This window comes from Falco peregrinus, chromosome 5 (assembly GCF_023634155.1).
Source record: "Falco peregrinus isolate bFalPer1 chromosome 5, bFalPer1.pri, whole genome shotgun sequence".
Lineage (NCBI taxonomy): Eukaryota > Metazoa > Chordata > Aves > Falconiformes > Falconidae > Falco > Falco peregrinus.
The window spans coordinates 24,863,001-24,884,555 of record NC_073725.1 but is presented as its reverse complement, the minus strand read 5'-3'; the positions used below and the strand labels follow the sequence as shown (position 1 = coordinate 24,884,555).

General features: G+C 41.7%; 1 protein-coding gene across 2 annotated transcripts in view; it reads left to right on the top strand.

Annotated features, from left to right (window-relative positions):
• Positions 1 to 21,555, top strand: part of GLI3 (GLI family zinc finger 3) — a 215,801-nt gene that overhangs the window by 133,245 nt on the left and 61,001 nt on the right. For both annotated transcript variants that reach the window (XM_055806548.1, XM_005232952.4), the window contains exons 5-6: positions 8,587 to 8,792; positions 13,844 to 13,990. In XM_055806548.1, the coding sequence (XP_055662523.1) occupies positions 8,587 to 8,792; positions 13,844 to 13,990 (353 nt within the window). The remainder of the gene's footprint in view (positions 1 to 8,586; positions 8,793 to 13,843; positions 13,991 to 21,555) is intronic.

Genomic DNA, 21,555 nt, shown 5'->3' with positions numbered 1-21,555 from the left:
TAGGGTCTTACCCCGCTTACAGTTCATAGAAGTCAGTGTGAACTGTGTAAAATAAGGCAATACCTTGGTAAGGCTCTAGCAGAATCAAGTGATGGAATCACAGCATAGCTTGCTAGCATTACTGTTATTTACTGTTTACGTTGCTGCAATGTCCAACGGCTCTGTGCGGAACTGGAACTCTGCTGAGTGTTGTGCAAATACAAGGATCTCTGCCAGGAACAGCTCAAGGTCCAACTGCTTTGGCAAATGAACTCTGGTGAGTCAGTTCTGATGGCCTCGGGGGGTTACCAGCCCCAGCTGTTTTTCTCGCCCTGTGGATTATCCCTTGTCCCTCAGCAGGGTCGACCAGTGTCCCTTTGCCCCATTTACAGTCCAGTCGCTTTGCTCTGGCTCACTGAAGTTGGGCACTGGTGTGTTCAGAGGCAGAGATGTGCTGCCTGTGCTGGGAGGGGCACCAGCTGGGTGGTGTGGGGCAGGAAAAGCTTACACAGCTGCTGCAAAATTTGCAAAAGGATGTCCTCTAGCAGCCTAAAAGGCAAGTGGCATTTGGAGGGAGTAATTCTACTCAGTCACGTTTCTGTATGTTTGCACCCTTTGTTTGTACAAGCAAAGAAATTGCCAAGTAAATCATGTAATCCTCCCCTAGTCACTGATTTCTTTGCAGCAGTCCTGGGAAGGATTCAGAGGAAGGAGAGGCAAGCTGTATGCAAAGGGCAAGTGGAGAGTGTTTCAGAGGAGGGTCAGGAGGCAGTGACAGCAGTTGGTGGCAGGATGGAAGGAAAAGGGGGAGGCAGGTTGTGGGGAGATCGCCATTGTGTAAGGAGGAGAACGAGAAGCCTGGGCTTGACTTGAGAACTACTGGGAGGCCGTACATGGTTTTAGTTGCATTTTGTGTAAAGAAGAAAAAAAATAAATCAATCAAAACTGTATCTGCATACATATTTAAGGAATGCATGTCAGGGCTCCAAGTCAAGACTCGTAATGAAATGAATATACCTCGGACTCGGTGGCATCTAAAGTAGCACTTGCTGACTGCAGTCAGTACAGGTGTTACTGTGAGCTGAAGGTCACCAGTGTTACAGCTGACCTTATGTAAATGAAATGGTAAATAATGGAATGAAAATTCATTGCTTTTTACAGCATAAACTCTTCTTGAGGGAATCCACAAGCTGATGGTTGGGTTATTTATGCAGTATTACAGGTAGTAGAGGGTGTATGTACAAAAGCTGTGTCTGCGTTCAGGCAGTCCATCAGGTGAAAAATAGGAATACAGTCACTAAGGATTTAGTGCCTTGATTGATGTAGCCAATTTTTAACTGTAACTACCTAATGTTAACACTTCCCAAAGAAGTAAAGGGGAACCAGAGTAATATTCTTTTGCTGTGGGTCATCAGCTAATTGTCGTGCATGATTTCCAGCACCATGAACATCTCTTGTGCAGTCATTTGTATCTTTTTTTTTTTTCCCCCTGCAGCGATACCTTTTAACTTTATGAGGGTGAAATATTTTATTCAAATCCAAGGTGAGGTTATTTGTGTATTTTAGGAATTTACATTCCAGAACTGCACACATTGTGTAAGGCATTGTCCTTGCCTGAGTGAGAAGATACTAGTAGCATATTATCTCTTGGTCTGACCTTTTCACTGTAGACACCAAACACATTCTGAGTGCTTTACTGCAGTTTTGCAGACTGGGAAACAGCAAATGAGGAAGTCAACAAACTTGTCCGAGGTGGCACAGCAGATGAGTGATAGGAGCCAAACCATAGCCTGTATATTTTAAACCCTGAAATCCCTGATGGCTGTCCCCAAAACATTAACACTTTTATTTCTATTAGATGCTGGAAGATGAATAAACAGTGAGGACTGTCTTGTTAGGTAGTGACTCCTGTTTTAAAGCACACGGCTCAATTCCTTTGGTAGTATCTCCCACGTTAAATGAGTATTGTTTGTGTAATGCCATAGTTGATTGTGCAGACCAGCCCTTCAGCATCAGCAGTCAACAACTGGCTATAAAAAGGTTTTTATATTAAGAAAGTTGAGCTCTAAAAAAGTAAGGCTTGTCCCTGAAAATACAAGTGAGAACAATTCTAATAGTTGTGATTAGCCCAAATGATCAAGTTACTCCTCACTGTTACGAGCATGTATGCGGTTGTAGGTGCTCGACAAATCAGGCTCAGGCAACTAACTATATGCCTAAGTGATATGGAAAAACTAAGCATCAAATAGTCATCCTGCTTCTCAGAATCTTTAGTTGCTATTGTAGGGTTCAAATCTCTATAAACTGCAATAAATGGGAAACTGTCTGCTGATCTAATTGATGAAACTTTTAAGTGATCATAGACGTGATCTTCATAAGCACAAAGTGCTGACCTAGTTCTGCTCTCCCAGACACCCACCAGTAAAGCTTCCGCTGACTTCAACACAAGGAGAGTGAGGCTAGCACCGAGTATTTTTAAAATGCAATTCCATGGCTGCTTTTTTCTTTACACTTCTAATTGAATTTGTAAACAATCAAACCCATAAATATGTAGTACAGGAAATCAATAATATCATCTTTTAATACTTCAGAAGATTATTGCGGGGGGGGGGGGGGGGGAAGAAAAAGAAAAAAAGAAAAGGATCATATGCAGTTTAATGAGTTTAACATTTTTCAATTCTCCAGGCAGGGCTGAATTGAACAGGTATCAGAGAAACAGTGTGGATATCACTGGTATGAGATTTATGCCATCAATGCTTGCTCCAGCATTGAATAACGTACTGTTAAATGATTAAATATCGAGGTTTGAACTTTGACACTTTCATAATATAACAAGATGGATGAAAAGGCAATAATAAATTAGGTTATGTTACAATATTTCATCCCACTTCGTTGACAAGCTTTGTTCTGTGAGATAGATTATTGTTCCATCTGTAACCTCAGCTCAGTGTCATATTTACAATGTTATAGTTAAGGATCACTTGCTGTTTTCAATATAAATGTATTTTTCAACAGATTCATAAAAGAGCCATTTAAAAATTTATCAGGACAGAACTTGGCATTAAAATTTCCAGTCCTAGAGTTACAGTTTCCTTTAAAATCAGGAAATGCTTAAATCACCATGGTTTTGCAGGTTTTGTTGTTTTGGTTTAGGTTTTTGTTGGTTGGGTTTTTGAAGATAGGTTGTGCTTAGAAGAGGTTTTTGCCAAAGCACAGCTTAAAGCTATTTGGAAACTATTTGTGACAGATCACTTCTCTAGCACCAAACCAACCTCAAAATTTTCATCCAGCTTTTCTAGTTACACAGACCTTTGTGGCTGTCCCGAGTGGCTTTACATCTGCTTCCAGAAGACACTGCTATTGCAGAGTGCTCTGTGACAAGCATGGGAGGTTGCAGTACATCCCAAGGCCTGCTGTACCTTTCATAGTCCCCAGAGATGCAAGAACAGCGACAACAGGCTATATTGATAGCCTAGGATGTCTCAAAGCAGTTCAAGAACCCCAAAGCAAAGCAGTGTGAGCACCCTGAGGCCACTAATAAGCCATAATTGCCTTGAATAGCCTCACCTGGGACCTCCACCCATACCCCAGGCACTCGGGAGCCCCTTTTAAACTCAGCCTGGAGCCTTTAGTTCCTGCCTGAGCTATGTTGTAGGTAGTGCCTGTTTCTGCTCCTGCCTGAGCTTGGGACCTGGACTGTAAGTAGCTATTTTCTTGGATGGACCCCTCAGAGCCATGGTGTAACTTGTCTCCTGTCCTGTCTTTGGCCCCATCTCCTTCTGCACTTGACTGGCCTCCCCCAGACCTGGTTTGTCACTTTGCCTTGTCTCAGACTGCTGATGGCCTTGTTATCAGCGCCTGGCTCTGCTCCTTCAGCTCAGATCTGATGGTGTGGAGTGCATTGCCTGTGCTGGGGTTAACCTTGCCTCTTGGCTTGCCTTCCCATAGAGAGCAGCTGGCTCTTGCTTCTCCCCAGCACCCTGAAATTGGTCTCTTTCCTTCGCTTCCCCCCCCCCCCGCCCCCCCTTCACTTCCTGGACTAGCCACCCTTACTCAGTTATAAGCGTAAATCCACATAAGATGGTTTCATGGTACTTTGGGCTTGTCTTCTGCCTGGCCATTCACTAGATCTACAGGAATGATGGAGAGAGGGTGGCTGAAGAGCCACGTAATCAACAAACTCTGTGCTTGCTTACCTGCCAGGGGATTTTTATCTCTCATCATAGCCAGACAGCAGTATTTCACCTGCGTGAGTTAGCCACTCCGTTAGTACCAAAGAAAGGGACAGGATTTCCACTTGAATTTGGAGCATCTGATCTTCTCCATCATAAAAGAGGCTAATGCTTAGGTACAAAAAACCAGCCTAAAGTATGTGGTATGAGACCCCGCTACCTCCATACTTTCTGCTGATGGAAAAAATTTGTGTCCTTTCAGGATAATACTAGGTAATGATCTGTGTATGAAGATAATTTTGAAATGCATGTAACTTGCTCGTGCTTGCCCCATCAGCTCTCAGTATCCCATGATCTTCATTCCCCAGTTAAAGAAAGGGCTGCATGGGCTTTGTTCAGATTTTGTGGTGGCTAAAAGCCACGAAGGAGTGTAGAGTTTGTCTGTTACAGCTGTAAACAACAAAACAAAATGACACACCATTTTCATGAGTAATAACTGAAGTCTTAGATACAGCTCATCTGTGGTTCAGCTCAGAGAAAGCATTAGGGAAAAAACCCCCACAGCTTTGTGTGTTTTGTGATTTGCCATACATCTGATGCTGCTCGCGGCTGCTGAACGGGTGTGACCACTGAAGTTTTTAAGGCTGTGCAGACACCTCTGTGACATTCATTAAAGAAAGTGTCATGGCTAATAGGAAAAAATACACCTGTTTGCCCTGGCATTGATCTCACTACTTGGGCATGCATGCACCACGCTCCTTTTGGGCAGCTGAGATTCTCCAGAGCATTAGAGCTGGGACAAGGAGAAGCTGGTAGGGTAGAGGTGGTTGGGAAGTGGGAAGACCTGTATTAGATAGGGAAGTTGTGTGGCAGTCAAGGTATTTCGGCACCTTAGTGGTGAGCAGGGAAGCAGTCTGGACAGAAAGGAGGAGGAGACTTCACAGCTGGCTCCATTCTCTGCTGCTTCTCTTCGATGTCAGGGATGTAGATGTAATCAAGGTTACTGAGAAAATAATAAAATCAGCCTAATGTGCCAGGATAAAAAAATGCGGTGATGAAACACAGCCATAGGATGTCTTTTATTCCCAAACCTGGAGACCTCCCAACTTCAAGTAAGTATTGGAAGTATGATAGGCTTTGTGTTAAATTTGAGTTGAGCTGAGTTTGCAGAATCTCTGGGAGCAGACTTAAAGGTTCTGATTCAGAAAAGAGTGTGCATCTGCTTCACTCCCTCTCTCTGAAGGAAGCCTTAGTGCTCCAAGTATGTTGTTGAACTGGAAAATCCCTGTGTAGGAGAGGATGCAGAACAAGTTCTGTCTTCCCATGGTTTGCAGGTGAGGCATAAAGTTTCAAGCAGCATCACTGAAAATGTCCCTGCCTTTTCTCACGCTGAAGCCTTGTTGCATCCGATGAAGTAGCCTCAGACCTAAGGCAGAACACCATTTGCCCAGGCTGGGAACCAAAGTACATGTGAAATAAAAATGATGGGGGCGGACTGCCACCCACATCTGGAGATTTGGGAGATTTTATTTGCTTGTCACTGAATGAGTGTTTGCAGAACCACTCCTGGGCTGTACTGTTTGTTGTTTACAGGAGAAAAGTCATTCTTTATTGGTACACAGAGGTTACAAAGCAGCAGCAGCTAGTAGTGTGTTGGGCTGCACCCTTTCTAAAAGTCACATTTTAGTTTGAAGGAGGGAGTTAATACTTTTGAAAGATGTTCATAGTGAAGTTTAATCAAGGAGGGAAAGGAAGAGGAAAAATAGTGACATTTATTGGAATAGATCAGGAGGGTTCAAACAGTGGGAGCTGAGAGCAGATGGAGGCAGGAGGGAAAATGAGATTGTAGGAAAAGGAGGGTCTGGGAACAGAGAGGAGTGAGAAAAGTATGGGCTGGAAGTGAGCAGAGAAGTTAGCAGCATGTTAAAATCAGATGTTGGAGAGAGATTAGTAAACATCAGAGTCGAGAGCTGGGAATTTTCTGTGGAATCTGATGACTCCTTATTTCTGCCTCTGATAATACAGCTTATATGCCTGTTGTTGGTTGATGGTACCCAGGTCGGCATCCTCTCCCCAGCATCCTCGGAAAACTGAGGAGCTCAGAGGGAGGAAGAGGCAGGGCTGAGGAGGAGGAGAAGCGGTTGAGTCCCAGTGTCCTTGAATGGCTCCCATTGGATCTGGAGGGAAAAGCTGACAGCCTGGCTCTTAATCTTGCTCCTGCAGCAGCGTTTGGCTGTTGGCCAGCTGGAGAGTGAATCACTGAGGCTGATACAGACTTTCAGCCTTCTTGCAAAAGCTTTTAAATAGTTTTCTCCTCGATGTGCATCAGATAAGGCCAGGGCTCCTGCCTGCCTGCATGCTCTTTGGGTTTCTCTCTCTTTCTGAGCTGAGATCACATTAGAAAAAATGACTTGTAAAATGACATCCAAACTTAGTTTCTTTGTTACTCTTGTATTAAATTTTCTCTACTACTGTATATTCCTCACTGCCAGGATGGGAAATTCACTCAGTAATGTGATATTAAGCTGTGGTATTTTTGCTTCCTACATCACCATGAGTTTCAGGGCTCCTGCCTTCTACACTTGGCCTGACAGGGAACCACGAGACAGCAAATGCTTCATGGCTGGTGGGGGTTCACAGTACCCACACAAGTAAAGCTTCATTTCCATTGTAAAACAAAGGTGCTTCGAAACCACACAGAGAAGTGCTCTGAGGAAAGGAGGTGCGCAGTGGGGGAAAATACCTCCTGGTTTCAGGTTCTCGGTGTGTTTTAAATATGGTGAAGGTGTACCAGTGCATGGCTGGGCTTCGTGTAGGTCACTTGCTCAGGTGCCAAAAAAGCATGATTGTGCTGCCAGTACCTGCTGCTGGCACACAACAAATGCGTCTCTTTAATGAATTTTGGAGCTAGGAGGTAATTTCATATGAGAAGGCTGAACAGGCTTACCTTGCAGAAATCTGTAGGAGGGCAAGAAACACACAAAACCCAAATAGGGAAGGGAAGGAAAGGGAAAAGAGGAAGAAAAAAAGAGGAGGAAAAATCTTTATTCCCCAGATTTTATGAGCCCTCATGGATTTTGTGGCAGGGAAGCCTGCGTCATGTTGGGAATGTAGCAACTTTGATCTTTGTCCCACTCATACACTAGCATTTCCAAGCTGATGGCAGGGCAGAATTGGCTCCTATGTAAGATTATGTTCTGTTGGCCTTTTAGGTGACAACAACTATCTCAATTGATCATGGTATGTGTATGTTAAAAGAAAAAAAAATACATTTCTTGTTTTATTATTCTTCGTAAGCCAGCAGCATCAAAGGAACAGGCTGCCCTCACTGCTCTCACAGCTGCTGCCTGTGTCTGTGCTGTATATATGCTAAATTAATTGGAAAAACAGGGACAAAAAGGCATTTAGTTCGGGTCAACCAGTTGGACTACAGCAAATGCATGACAGGCTTAATCATTGTCTTTTGCCAAAGAGCAGGTTGGCAGGGGCAGGCACTCCAACCCCTCCTGATGAAATCTGGACTTTTTCCAGTGCCTTTGGAGGCGGGATGCTGTAAGAGAAAGGTCTCCACACAGAGCCCGGACGCTGTCATATCAACGGGGGGGGGGGGGGGAGGGGGGGGATGATGGGGAGGGTAACGGCAGGTTATTTATCTTTTGTCAGCTGTGAACTCAGCTTTCAGCCTTGGTTCATCACAGCTTCACACACATAGCCTGAGAAGGCACCAAAGCTCTCCCTTTGCAAGAATGAGGTAGTTAATTAATGTGGTCATGTTAAAGGCATCAGCCTCTGGTGCCATGCTAAAAACAAACATAAGCAAGCAATCTTTCTTCCTTTGTCTCCAAGTTTTATCCATCTTAGGGAAGGGACATCAACAAAAAGCTGCTCCAAAGGACCCAGCTGTCTTAATGGCTTACAAAGTTTGGGTCTTCTGACATGACTTCTGTGTACATGTGCAATCTTACACTTGCAGGGATAGTGAGCTGGCCAATGAAGGGAGCAGGTGCAGTGTTGCTCTCCAGACTTGTTTTTCCAATAGCCACATGGTTTTGGAGACGTAAAAGATTCAGCATCTGAGTATGTCTTCCATATTGCAGCAAGAATGAATATGTGGTATACAGGGTGTATATTTCACACTAATTAAAGTTATTTTCTGCTGAACTCCATGGGGAAAGGGTATTGAGGGATTTAAAGATTAAGCTAAATATAAACTCATGTTAAAATTGGTCAGAGAAATGTTGCTAATAATGGGTACAGAGAAGAATTAATTTCCTATCCTTTTTCTTTCCAGGCAGTTGACTTTAGTGGAGGTTATTAAATGTGCAAGCCAGTTGCTATTCTTCAAGAAATGAATGTGTTACCTTTACAGTATTTTTCTTTATTCTATAGATAACCTGGCTGTTTTTTGTTTGTTTTTCTTTCTTTTTTCTTCCAGGCCTTCTGCCTTATCTAGTAGCCCGACATACTCAGAGCTTCCGTTCCTTAGAATTTCCCCGCACCGAAATCCTGCTGCAACATCAGAGTCTCCCTTCAGCACCCCTCACCCATACATTAACCCTTACATGGACTACATCAGGTCCCTGCACAGCAGCCCGTCCCTTTCCATGATCTCGGCAGCCCGTGGGCTCAGCCCAACAGACGGTGGGTTAAGACAGGCTTCTTGTTTTCTGTCATTGTAGCAACTTAAGTTATATTAATCTTGTCAAAATTTTTTCCCCCTTGTTCAAAGCAGCTTCAGCAGGTTTGTCAGACATATTCATTATGTCATAAATGTTTCAATACTTCATCAGCCGATCATGGCTCATTTGTACATCTCACAAATGTTGAAACTTCAGGGAGAAGGGGGAAAAAAAAAAAAAAAAGGCCCTGCCTCATTCAAAATTTAAGCTGGAAGGGTGGTGTATGTCTTGTGATATCTTTTGTTTGTGGAGGTGACCCAGGGTGTGATTCTGATCTCCCAAGAAATCTGCTTTATCTGCACTGAATCGAGCCAGATTCTTCATCAGTGTATAACCATGGAGTTCTTCAGGTGTGAAAGGCTTATTGATTGAAATAGTATTTTTCAATCATAGAAAGCATGCATTGAGTTGTTGTATTTAGTCAATAGTTCTGTTAAAGTTATGTAGAATTATTTCAGTTTATCCTAGTCAATGATATGGCCAAATGAAATGATGCTGATGTAGAAGAAGTGGCTGATGATCAGGACTGGCCCCTTCTGTTTAAATGGTGGGCAGTACACTTGAAATATCAGTGCTTTAGGTCTTGGTGTGACCATGGCTATTACTTTCCAGGTTATTTCGGTTGAACTGATCTCCTGTGATCACTCTTGTCATTACTCTGGCATATTTCCTATTCATTTAAATGGGAGTTTTGCCGAAGTGAGAAACGAATAAGAGTTGCAGAAAGGTTCAGTCTTGTTAGCAGTGGGTTTTTCAATAATGGGTAAGCAGTTTGACATTTCAAAATTGTAGCATTTGCTGAAGAGAGCTAAAATATAACATACTTGGAAACAAATATGTAGTGAAGTTAATTAAACTATTTTAACTATGGGAAAGATCTTCCTAGTGTGTGCAGAAACTTACCAGAGTTCAGCTGTCTTTAGCTGAATTTGAAAAATGAGTGGTACACCCTATCCAAATGGATAACTAATTAATCCTCGCTTATAAGAACATATACCTTTACAGTTAATCCATTAGTTATGGGCACATATTTTTATGAGAATGAATTTTAATGACCTATTGTCAGTCAAGGCATATGGCATGCACATAGAGCTTTCCTAGCAGCACTTTGGTTGTTGTATGAATCCTTGCTAATTCTACTCTTTTTGTTATGAAAAAATTACTGTTTTGAAGGAACAATTTCAATGCTCAGAAATATGTTTTTAACTCTGGGAGCACTGGAGCTTTTGATATAGGATAAACATGATAGAGCTGTAACATAATGGCATAAATTGGGAAAATTCTTGCTATATATGTTTGGGCTTTTCACAGAAGCTAATATGCAGAGTGCTTTGCTGTCTTTCCTTTGATAATCTTCAGATCACATTCCTGCAGAATTTCATTTATGCTTAAGGTGTGCTCCAGTCGCACACACAAGTAGAGGAGGGAAGGAAACCACCTGTCACGCAACCATATGACATTAACCTGTGTGTGTTCTTGGTCTCAGGTACACAACACTGAATTCGCTTGCATAGATGTAGGCACCTAGTACTATCAGAGATACGTTGGGGTGTCTGAGCTGAAACTCCAGAAGGGCAGAGATCTCCTAGAGGTGCTTTGCCATATTCACCAGGCCAGTGGTTATCTCTTTTGAAGTCTAAGATGTCTCAGGGTACAGTTTGGTTCCAGATTCTGGCCTTTTAGGTCTCTACAGAATAGAGATTTGTAATCTGGGTGTGCTGTTTTGCCATTGTAGTCCAGTGAGTTATCTAGGTACTGAAGTCAGTGGAGCCTTGGAGAACTATTCAGTTCACCCAAATACAGATACCTGCACGTTACCAGCTGAGTTAGGAGCTCCATCATAACTGCAGTGGTGCTAAGATTCATCTGTCTACAATGCTGGTGTTCTATGTCAGTTCAGCTCTATGAAATACCTTGCCTTAGCCTTAACTCCAGATGCCACTTCAGAAAGGCAGTGTTCTCCTCTAAGGCCTGTTTCGTACCTGCCAGCCTCACGTAGATGCCGTGGATACCCATAGGTTTTCAGATGGCCTGAGACACCTGGGCATGGACAACACATCTGAGGATGCTCTGTAATAACACTCGTCCTCTGAGCTTTGATTACTGACTGTATACACAACCTTAGCCTTTTATAAATACGAGCTAAACTTGCTATCTTAAGCTGCTTTGGGTTTTAAACAAATACGTGTTACTTCACGTTTCCTCTAGGCTCATGGCTCATCTTTGGTCCGTTGCCATAGCCCAGGTGTTGTGCAGCACCTTGTGAAAATACAATAACTTGATTGAGGCATTGGAGATTCTTCAGTAAAACAACATGCTCACTGAAAAGCTGTTACATTTGTTCTCTAGGGTCCGTAGTTTGTTGCGTGATCAGTCATGTATATAGTGAAATGCTTTTTTCAGGTGTACGTTCCTGGGATCAGGTAGTCCAAGTCATGGCTTGGGCGCTACTAAGAATGCAAATAACCCCCCCCGATATTTAAAGGGGTACATGCACATAAATGTGCTAATAACATAAAGGGCACCGTGGCTTAAGTCATATAGCATTAAAACTTTGAAGACTTGAAAGTTGTTATTGTTCTTCTGAAAGTCATAGTGAGATTTCTCTTGCTACCCTAATTGCTTTAGGCCAGTTAGATAATTAGGTCAGTGTACTATTGGGCTCAGTCTGTCAAGTCACAGACCTGGGGATGGCCAGGAGCCAAAACAATCTGGAACATAACAAAGAGCAGTTTCATATACACTGCAAGTCTCGCCAGCTGTAATGGATGACCGCCACAGCAGCAGTAATAGTGGTGTCTTCTGTCTCGTCGCTCCACCTTACCTAGCAGAGCTGGTGGGCCAGGGGTGGCCGAGGACTCCTGTGAGTAACACAGAGGGTGTGGGGCAGGTTGTTGGTGTGTGTAGAACAGAGTGCTCAAACGGAGCTCAGCAGTGCTCGCAGTGCAGAAACAAATGCCGCCTCTTGTAAATAAAGCAGGGGCAAAACTGAAGCTACCCAGGAGGGAATTCAGGGCTGTGGGCCTTCCCATTTGCCCTTCATTTACCCTTCATGCAATACATCATTAGTAGGCTAATTTTTTATGTTTGAAGAAGGTAGTAAGGAATGATCTTTAAAGAGCACCAGAGCATTTCTTAGCATATGGAACATTTAGTAATGCCATTATGTGCTCACTGTGTTTTCTGAAGCAGTTAATTTTAAAGTTTTCAGCCAGTGTTATTGTTAGTTAACCCAGACACTTATGTCAGAAAGCTCAGGAAGTATTTTCAGTGTGTCTGGAAAGATATGATCGTTGCCTACTACTGTAAAACTTTGAAAATCAGTGATTCAGTCTGAGTTACTCCTCTTTTAACATTTTGTCTGAATATTTTTCTTGCTGTCTTACAGAAAGTGGTGTTGACTGAAATAGATTATATATAATTGAGAATTCAACTGGTAATTTGGAAAAAGTACCAACAACCTTTAATTTCTCTCTGCTCATTTTTTATGCCATTCCTGTTCCTGTTTGATGTACTTTTTATTTTTCTGAACCTTTCCTGAAATTGTTTATATTTAACATTATAACATCAAAAGCACATTCTTCCATTTTCTTTGATAAAAATAAAGACACTTTAGAAATCTGCTGCTGAATAAACTTTTCTCCAAGCTCCAGTGCCATGTTTGGTGTAAATATTCCTTTTAGTGTAAATATTGATTCTTTGCTTCTAAGGTTTGCATTTAGGATCTGATTCTCTGTAACATTACATTCTGATAAATGTAAGTTATCCTTTTTAGTAATACTGTGTAAGTAACAGTATTCAAGTTAACGTGGGAAATCAAAGAATTTCAGCTTAAAATTTTATTTCCATTCAAGATTCAGTTGCTGGGGTCAAAGAAAAATCTCATTAAATATTATGAAAGAATATAAAAGTAATCTGTTGGGGTGTAGCCCATTAACCTGGGGAACTTGGAAGTGTTTTAGGCAGACTTATGTACCATCTTCTGGTGAGCAGAGTGTAAGGAAATGTTAACTGTTTTGCGAGTGAGACAAGTAGAGAGCAGGGAGGAAGGCTGCTCACCTCTGGTCACATAGCAAGTCAGAGTCAGGGTCAAGGAGATGGAGCCCAGCTTATCTTATCAGTATTCACACAAGCCCATGATATGACCTTCTACTTACTGGAGCATCTGAAGCCTGCTGACATGAGATGATATTAAAATTATGTGGATTTTTGTGTTTGTCCAGAGTTGCCCGTTACTTGAAGGCATGCTTGAAAATTGCAGGAGAACAGAAAGCTTGCATGTTATTTTTACGGGAGTCATCAGAGGAGGAGTGCATCACTCATCTCCCTGGTGGGATGCAGAGCCTATGTAGTCTGTGGTTTTGACTCTGCAAAAATGCTTGCATGTCAAGGACACTTGTATATGAACTTTGAGTCATGGGATGGCCACATTCATTGACTTCAGTCTGTCCTCCCAAAAAACTGCCCCTATCTTGTCAATTGACAAACAGCATTTGTCCTGAAAACGTGCTTTGTCCTTGTTTAAACCTAAACTTATACACAGACTACCGCCATGAATGAAAATCTTCTGGTCCTCTAAGCAGAGACTCCAGAAACTTGAATGCTTATGGAAGTTCAGCTGTGGTGTTACCTTAGAGATGGAGTCCTTTGGGCCAGGGATGAGGTAAATGGGGAGTAAAGCTCTAGGAAGGTTTTCCTGCTTTTTTATGTCACTTAATAAATCATACTAATTTCCATTGCTGTCAGCCTGTCACTTTTTGAGTCACTTAATAATAAATACAAAACTATGAGATCACTGAGCTCATTAATATTTTATGCCTTGCTGTTTTTTGAATGGTGTTTTTGCAGCATCATTGGTTGAAATATATTGACCGGTAGTGGCATACTGTAGACATTGCACTACATTAAAAATAAACAAGCTGTTTTAATAACCAGAGAAACCAGCAATGTGATAAAACTTTCCTTCTCATTTATCTTGCGTCATTAACTGTTCTTTTTATGTTGTGTGTTTAGCTCCACATGCTGGCGTCAGTCCAGCTGAATATTACCATCAGATGGCTCTGTTGGCAGGCCAGCGCAGCCCGTATGCAGACATCATTCCTTCAGCTGCCACTGCAGGAGCTGGTGCTCTTCATATGGAATATCTTCACGCTATGGATAGTAAGTGACATTTTCTAGGAATATAAACCATTCTATAAAGCAAACCACGTGAGTTGTTCCTGGTTTGATCCAGAAGGCCTCCATGTGGATAGAGAAGTGGGAGTCAGTGTAAGCCTCCTGGTGAGGCTGGAAGGCCAAAGCATTGATTGCCAAATGTGCAAGGGTTACGTCAAGTCTGAAAGTAGGCTTTTGAAAGTAAGTAGGGAGAGGAACAGGAGTGCTCCTGGAAACAGATTATAAATTTCATTTCCAGCAGCTTGAGTGCTTTTGAAAATATCCTTTTCTATTCACAATCAGTAACTCACTTTCATCATTAGGGTATTTCCCTCATGAGCTCTCTGTTAATACAAGGTTTACATCTGATTTTCCCACAGGAGAGCATGTTTTCCTCCTTTTTAGAGAGTGGTAGCCCTGCTTACAACTTGGGTATCACAGACCAGCAGGCCTTGAGACTACTTCTAAGGTGGTTTGCTGAATTCTCAAGGATCTTGACTTAGTTTTCCCTAATGGTAAAAACCTTCTTTTCCCCACTTCAGCATCTTTCAGATCCCTGATCTATCTCCCTTTCTCTGAAGGAGGAGAAGAGAGTACCCCATTCCAAACTGCTCAGTACTGCTGCTTTTGATCAGCCAGCAGTGATTAAGCAGAGCACTCCGTTTTAGTCATAAGATGCCTACATGCTTTTTGGGATGTACTCTGTTCCTTCCAACAGGGGAAATAAAACGTGATGACAAGAAAAGGTAGTGACTGTTGACTCTTGCTTGGTAGTACAGAGCAATACAATAGCATGAGACCACCTTGTTGTCCCACAACTTTATAAAATATTTATTAGCATGCAGTTTCTTCTTCCCTGCTGTTGGCTGTATGCCATAGCTGCTGATCTCAATGAGTGTGGGAGCTGGGAGTTTCACCTGTGGAACGCATGGGAATATAGATAGCTACCTCTGAAGAACACTTGCCTGGGGTGTGAAGTAGTTGAATAAGCAGCAGTTACAAGAATCAGGCAAGGCAGATAGTTGTGGAACTGGGCAGGGAAACTATTTTCATCCTGTTACCTTGATAGTTAAGGATTTTTTAATTCAGTTTCGGTTATCAGTCTCACTGCACTGGTGGTGTGCGTAGTGATTTTACAGTAATGTAACATCCCTTAGGTCCAATTCAGAAACATAATAAATCCACACAAGTAGTCTGGACTTAAACCAGAAATTAATGTGCAGGCTTCAGTGCCTGAAAGCTTAAGAATATGATACTTCCTGATTTGGATTTTGAGAGGAATAGGGAGAGACGAGGTACTCTGCTAATGCATTTGATGCATATTAATAATAATCTGCAGAATGGAAACTCTGTTACGCATGGTTCAGGTAATTTAAATCTGCTGCTGTGTTCCAGTTGCAAGGACAAAGCCCCAGTTTGTATGAATGAACATGACTTCGTTGAAGTAAAGGGATCATAGAACCATAGGATAGTTTGGGTTGGAAGGGACCTTTAAAGGTCATCTAGTCCACCCCCACCTGAAATGAGCTGAGATTTTATACTTTCAATGTTTTTGGTTCCTAGTAGGAGAGAGTTTCTGAATGCATGTAGGTAGCAGTATCAAATCACGTATTTGGATGCAGACTTGGTTGAATGGGCCCATTCAGTCTACAGGAGGATGGATACCCAGATGTATGCCAGAAAACTAGAGAAAAATAGAAGACATTGCAGTACTTGTCCAAATAATGGCATTTGCACAGAGGAGCTTCATGTGGTAGTAGAGATTGTGGATGCTGTAATCTACATAGAATTACAGCTTTTGCATCCCAAGGATGTTATCACTTCTTACTTAAGAGAAGACGTTTTGACCTTTGCCCATAACTTCAGCCCATTCATAAAAGGTACCTAAGCGCTATCTGTAATAAGGGTATTTGCTGTTACCAGCTTTAGCTAAGATATATTCAAAATGCGGTCTTTAATTTGTTTTGTGTTTGTTTTTAAAAATTAAGATCACACATTTGAGATTCATTATAGCAGCTACTTTTCAATTAGGGATTATTTCAGAGTTAAAGACAAAAAATGTGTAGCACTGTTATGCAAATGGGTTATTTTTAAACAGTAAATAGAGAATTACAATAACAGTGAATCGTAGTAAGGTCACTCAGCTCACCTTCTGTATTTGATGAGAATGTGTTTAGTCAGGCAATAGCTGCTTTTATCTAAATAGAGTATGAAGTTACCCTTTTACTTTGTAAAAACTAATTAAAACTATCTTAACTTGCATGGGTATACAGTAAATTAATTGTCATTAAGTAGGAATCTGAATGTCCTATCATTCATCATGCTAAAGAAAACCCCTTTCTTCTTTGTCAGAATTTTAGATTAGAAACTAGAACAAAACAATTAGCGGGAATCTGATATTAAGACTTTTTTTTCCAAAAACTATAAGAATGGCCATGTTTGCATTTAATAACAAAGTACAGTGATCAATGTGAAGCAATGCCATTTGTTTGGTTCCTTCTTCTTAAGGGTTTGTATGGTGATCTTAAAAGTACTCTTTTGCCTTTGCCTAGTCTTGTCAAAGGAAACAGAAGAGAGACTGGTAGTTTCCCTCATTATCTGCTATCAAATTCTGAGCAAGTTAACTCACTCAGAGGCTGCTGCTCATTTATTCCACACAACAACCAAATAGATACAAGCAAGACATTGTTCTTTTGTGAAGCAAGTCTGTCTTCTAATTGTGTGTTTATACAGCGTCTAGCACAGTAATTTGGCATCTCTACCCTCTCGTGTAGTACAAATAATAATTCCAACACCAGCATGCTCTGGGCTCGAAAGCGTGTTACATACAGTTTGTGCAGTTTGGGGTCTTTTGTTTTGCTGTGTAGTGCCAGGAAAACTGATTTCAAAATGGGGATGATATGAGGGGGAGAAGCATTGATCAGAAAGTTAAATCTTGCCTAAAGAGCAGAAGACTTCTTGAAGCTCTGAACTTCACTGTCTGTGAACTGTCTAATACATCGTGGAAGAATAAGGCCAAGACAGTGTATCCTTGATTGTCATTTTCATCATCATGTTCTGTGTGGCTTGAAAAGTGGACCAGAATTTTCTTTGCTGCTATAAAACTTTTCTACAGTTTTGATTGCCAGACCCTGACCAAGTCTTCCCATCTTCTTGCTTGATTTAAAAGGGTCAGATGTCCTACCTATAAGTATAACATCAAAGTACCTAGGAGGAGAGTAGATGGGGAAGGTATTAACAGGACCACAGTAGCAACAACAGAAATTCTTTGCAGCCTTTTGGGTTTGATACCTGCATTTTTCACTTGGGGAACATGTTTTACTCTGCTTTTAAATGATATTCAGTGGAAGGCAAGCATGTTTACTGAGGTTTCTAGATTCGCCTTGAGAGTATTAATATTCACTGATTAACTTTTGCTTATGCTCACTCAGAATGAGAGGTTTTTCTTTTTCAAAGGCATTGACCTACCCCTTTTGGTATTAGACACACTGATAGCAACCCAACTGATGTAAAGAATTCGTCCAGCCTGAAAATGTTGATTTGGACTGGGTTTGATTTCTGATCTTCAAGCACAGTTGGAGAATGAGGGTGGAGTAGCAAAGCCATTCCTTTTCCTCTCACACTGATGACAGATTTACAATTTTGAAAACTATGACAAAATTTATGACAAACTTTCATGGCGTGAAAACAAAGTTTACACATCTGTGAGCAGAAACCAGAAGGAAAAGAAAGAAAAGAAAGAAGTTTAATGTAAAAAACCCCACAACAACCTCCCCCCAACTTCCCACATTCCAAGCCTTTAAACTAAAACTAGTGCTTGAGACAGGTTCAAAGAAGTTTGATTTAAAGGGATGGAATAAATGATACATGTCTGAAGATTGCCTTATAAATGATTAAGCAATGCTAAAAACTTCAGCTCAGAAATCAAATTCATGGGCAAATTTGCTGGATGGCATATTCCATTTTTGAAATTTATGATGGAGATAGATATCTGTTATTTTAGAATTGATCTCTACCCCAGGAATAAGATCTTTTCTTCTGACACCTGCTGGATTTTTTGCTGGCACACTCAAGTCTTTACTGTTAACTACTGACTTTGTATTACTGTAATGTCTACGCCAAAAACGTGACATTCCTAAACAAATCTTCACTGTCAGCTTCCATTTGCATGTTTTGCCAAAGCTGATGTTTTTTTTTCAGCACTTGCACAGAGGTAAATGGATTTTTAGTGAGTGAGTGCTCCTGCATTTTTTGGGGTTTAAGTGTTATTGAGTAGGGAATGTAATGGTTCAGTGGGAGATTACTGTGAGCAGACGAACATCTCAAATTGCTAAATAAATATTGAAGTGTTTGTTTTTGAAACAAATGCCTGGGCAAGGCTGAAACGTTTGGTTTAGTATTCAGAGGCACTGTGAAATTGTGACCTATTCCTTTTAATAGTAATATACTAACTAAGACTGTTATGCTAAATCAATGGTTTATCAAGCAACCTGCAGCGTAATGCGTGGTCAGCTCATGCTTAAGACATTTTAGGCATGTGAAATCTAATTAAACCATGAAGATACAAAAAAATAGTAATTCAGTTTCATTTTATTTTGAAATTTTGAAAGTTGTGGCCTCCCTTGAAGCAAACCCCTCAATCCTCTGGTCAGACTCCATAGAGCTGTTGCCCAGCCTCAGCCATTGGCTCCTGCTGTGGAGCAGGATTATTCCCTTTTTGCAGGAGATCGTTGGCCCTTAGGAGGTTGTTCCCATCCCAGGTAGATGGAGGGGACTGCTGATTTCCCAGGTCTAGGCAGGGCCTGAAACAGGTGCTGCCTGGAGAAGAGGAAGCCTGAGACCACTGCGTGGTGTGGCTGAAGCCCAGGCTCTGCCCCTCAGAGCTGGAAGGATTGTCTTTCTCCATCACTGGCTGCAGATCTGGTGCATCCCCTGCATCCCAGGGATGCCCTGGTAGCAGCTGGCAGCCATGGGGGAGGTTTAATGAGCGGTAGGCAGAGAGGGGCCTCTTATGAGAGCCTTAGCATGACTTAGGCAAGGGACAAAGGAGATGGGCTCAGTCCAGAAAGGGCAAGCAGGAGGAGGAGGGTAGTTGTTGGAATATTTGAGAGTCTGCAGGGCACCACAGGGAGTATAAATTGCCCTCCTATGTGGTCAGTTAAGGGTGACCATCCTTCTCTCCAAGATCGTAAGAGCTTTGAACAGTTGTCGGTAATGCTTGTTCAGTCCTTTCTGAGGTGTGGGCTGGATCACCAACAAGTCCACTTGGGAGGTTTTGGCATGGAAAATAAATGGTGTCTGATCGTAGAAGCAGCACAACACAACCATTGCCTCCTAGTCTAGCTTCAAAAGAGAGATGTTCAGGCACTAGTATTCTTAACAACTGCTCCATATTTCTGATCAAACTTGTGCACCCTCTCTCTAGTAGCATCAGTAGCCATCAGTTCACGTTTATCAGGCTTGTGATGAATTTCTCAAGTAAGTGGCAATCCCTTTGTAGTTGTACAGATTCAAAACTGGGCTTCAGATCCATTAGAAGTAATTTTTTGAAAGTGTTTGTACGTGGCCATGGTGACTCTCCATCCCAAATGCAGAAATTTGACTAGGTCCTGCTTATCAAAAGAGAAGGAGCTATGCTTTTCTGCTCTCAGCATCTCTGCTGCCTTCTTGCTGGCATGATGAGGTCTGTGCCGATCAGTTTGAGGAAAATGGAGAGTTCATAATTACGTTCGCATTACTGGGAACTTGCTGTCATATATAGCACACCATTAAGATGGCTGTACCACATGGTACTGTGGTAGCAGTGCTTGAGTAACATCTCATTTTGCTGGTCAGCCAATGTCTAGCAGGCCTTCCTTGTCCCCTTCACTTGCTGTTTAACCAGGAACACCTGTACTTGGCTATCACCTTGTAAAACCAGGATAACAGGGGCTATTCACCTGTAAAGCACTTGAAATGTGTCCTCTGCTGAGGCAAATTACATTGCCAGTACTGACTTCAGAGGTGTTCATGCTGGCTGAACAGTCAGCAGAGGAGAGTTGTGAATGAAAGATGTAAGTGCAAAGTATTACTGTTTTTGTTTTACCATGACATGTATCTTTATTTCCTTATTAAATATGTTGCAGCTCCTTATAGCTGCTGATCATTGTTGGTTTTTTATTTTAGCACAAATAAAAGATCTCTGCCTTTGAAAGACATGAAGCACAGCACTAATAAAATATCAAGCAGACACAGTACAATAGCAAGCTTCTAAAAAAGAGATAAAACAAATTATGTAAAACAACTTGTAGTAGTTTTTAGGAAGAAATAAATGGCAATGCCTAAGTTTTAAATGATGAGTCAAAAGCATGAATATTCATTGAAAGACAGAAGCAGTATGGGCTAAGGCCTACTGTGGAGACAGAGCGTGAAGGAAAAAGAGAACCAACGCCCATGTTGGCTAATTGAGTCACATCTAAGCACAGATTAGGAGAAGAGCTACAGATGGAGATCTGATCCCACAGTCACAGCAGCAATAAAATGGCAGCTTTTAATACCAGTTGAAAATCTTGGATAGCATGCACAGAAAGAAAGGTAGCCCACTCAGGTGTGTAAGGAAAATGTAATGGCAGCTTCTAATCCAGCTCTGTCCTTGAGTTAAGTCTAATCGGAGTCAGTTGGGCTTTTCTCCTGGTTAATGTTAGGCACATAAGCTGAAATACCCTACTCAAAACCAGTCCTGGGCACCAAAACGTGAGCAAGAATTAGGAAAGGCAGACCTATAATGGAGGTTTCTGGCCAACTGAATTATTAGCAAGTTACAGAGAATGCCAGGGACTGACTCTGGGAGAAGTAGCTGTAGAGTAGGCATCAGACCCAAGACCTGCATGACCCTGGCTGTCAGGATTGTTAGGACTCAGTCCTTTACTACAGGTTAAAGGGATTAAAAAGGTAAAAGCAGCAGTACTGTTAAAGGAAATAGTTGAGTACGCAGTGGGGAAACTAATTCTCTCCTTGGTCTGAACTGAGATTGAAAATAAATAAAGGGAAGAAATTTAAGGTGATACATCTCCCATCAGGACTGCAGAGAATTGGGATGACATGGTAAAATAGACCAGGAGAGGTAGAGATTTTCAGAGCAGCACTGAAAATTTAGAAATGTAATATGATTTATTTAAATGGTATCTGTATGGTTGCCTTCTCTTTGCTGCTTTGAAAGCTTAATCTCTAGTTTTAAAGAAATTTGGCAAGTGTAGGCCCCTGAACACCCCAGCACAAGAATATCATGGGATCCTGGACAAATGCAAATAAAGCCTACCGTTTCTCAGTCTAATGTTGTGAATGTCCGTTTTGACTTGCGCTGATAGAGTTGGTCTTGACAGTGTTTTTTCAGTGCTGATTTTTAGTTTTGCATCAGTATCAACCAGGCAGAATTACAGTCAACAAAGGAAAAGCTGCTTCTTCATTTCTACGCTGTATTTTACAAGTTTAGCTTTGTCTGTATGTATTAAAGTGATGTGGGTTTGGGTTTGCTGGAAGCCCAGATATGAACCACTGTCTCATTGCTCATGGTTGAATTAATGATGTGAATG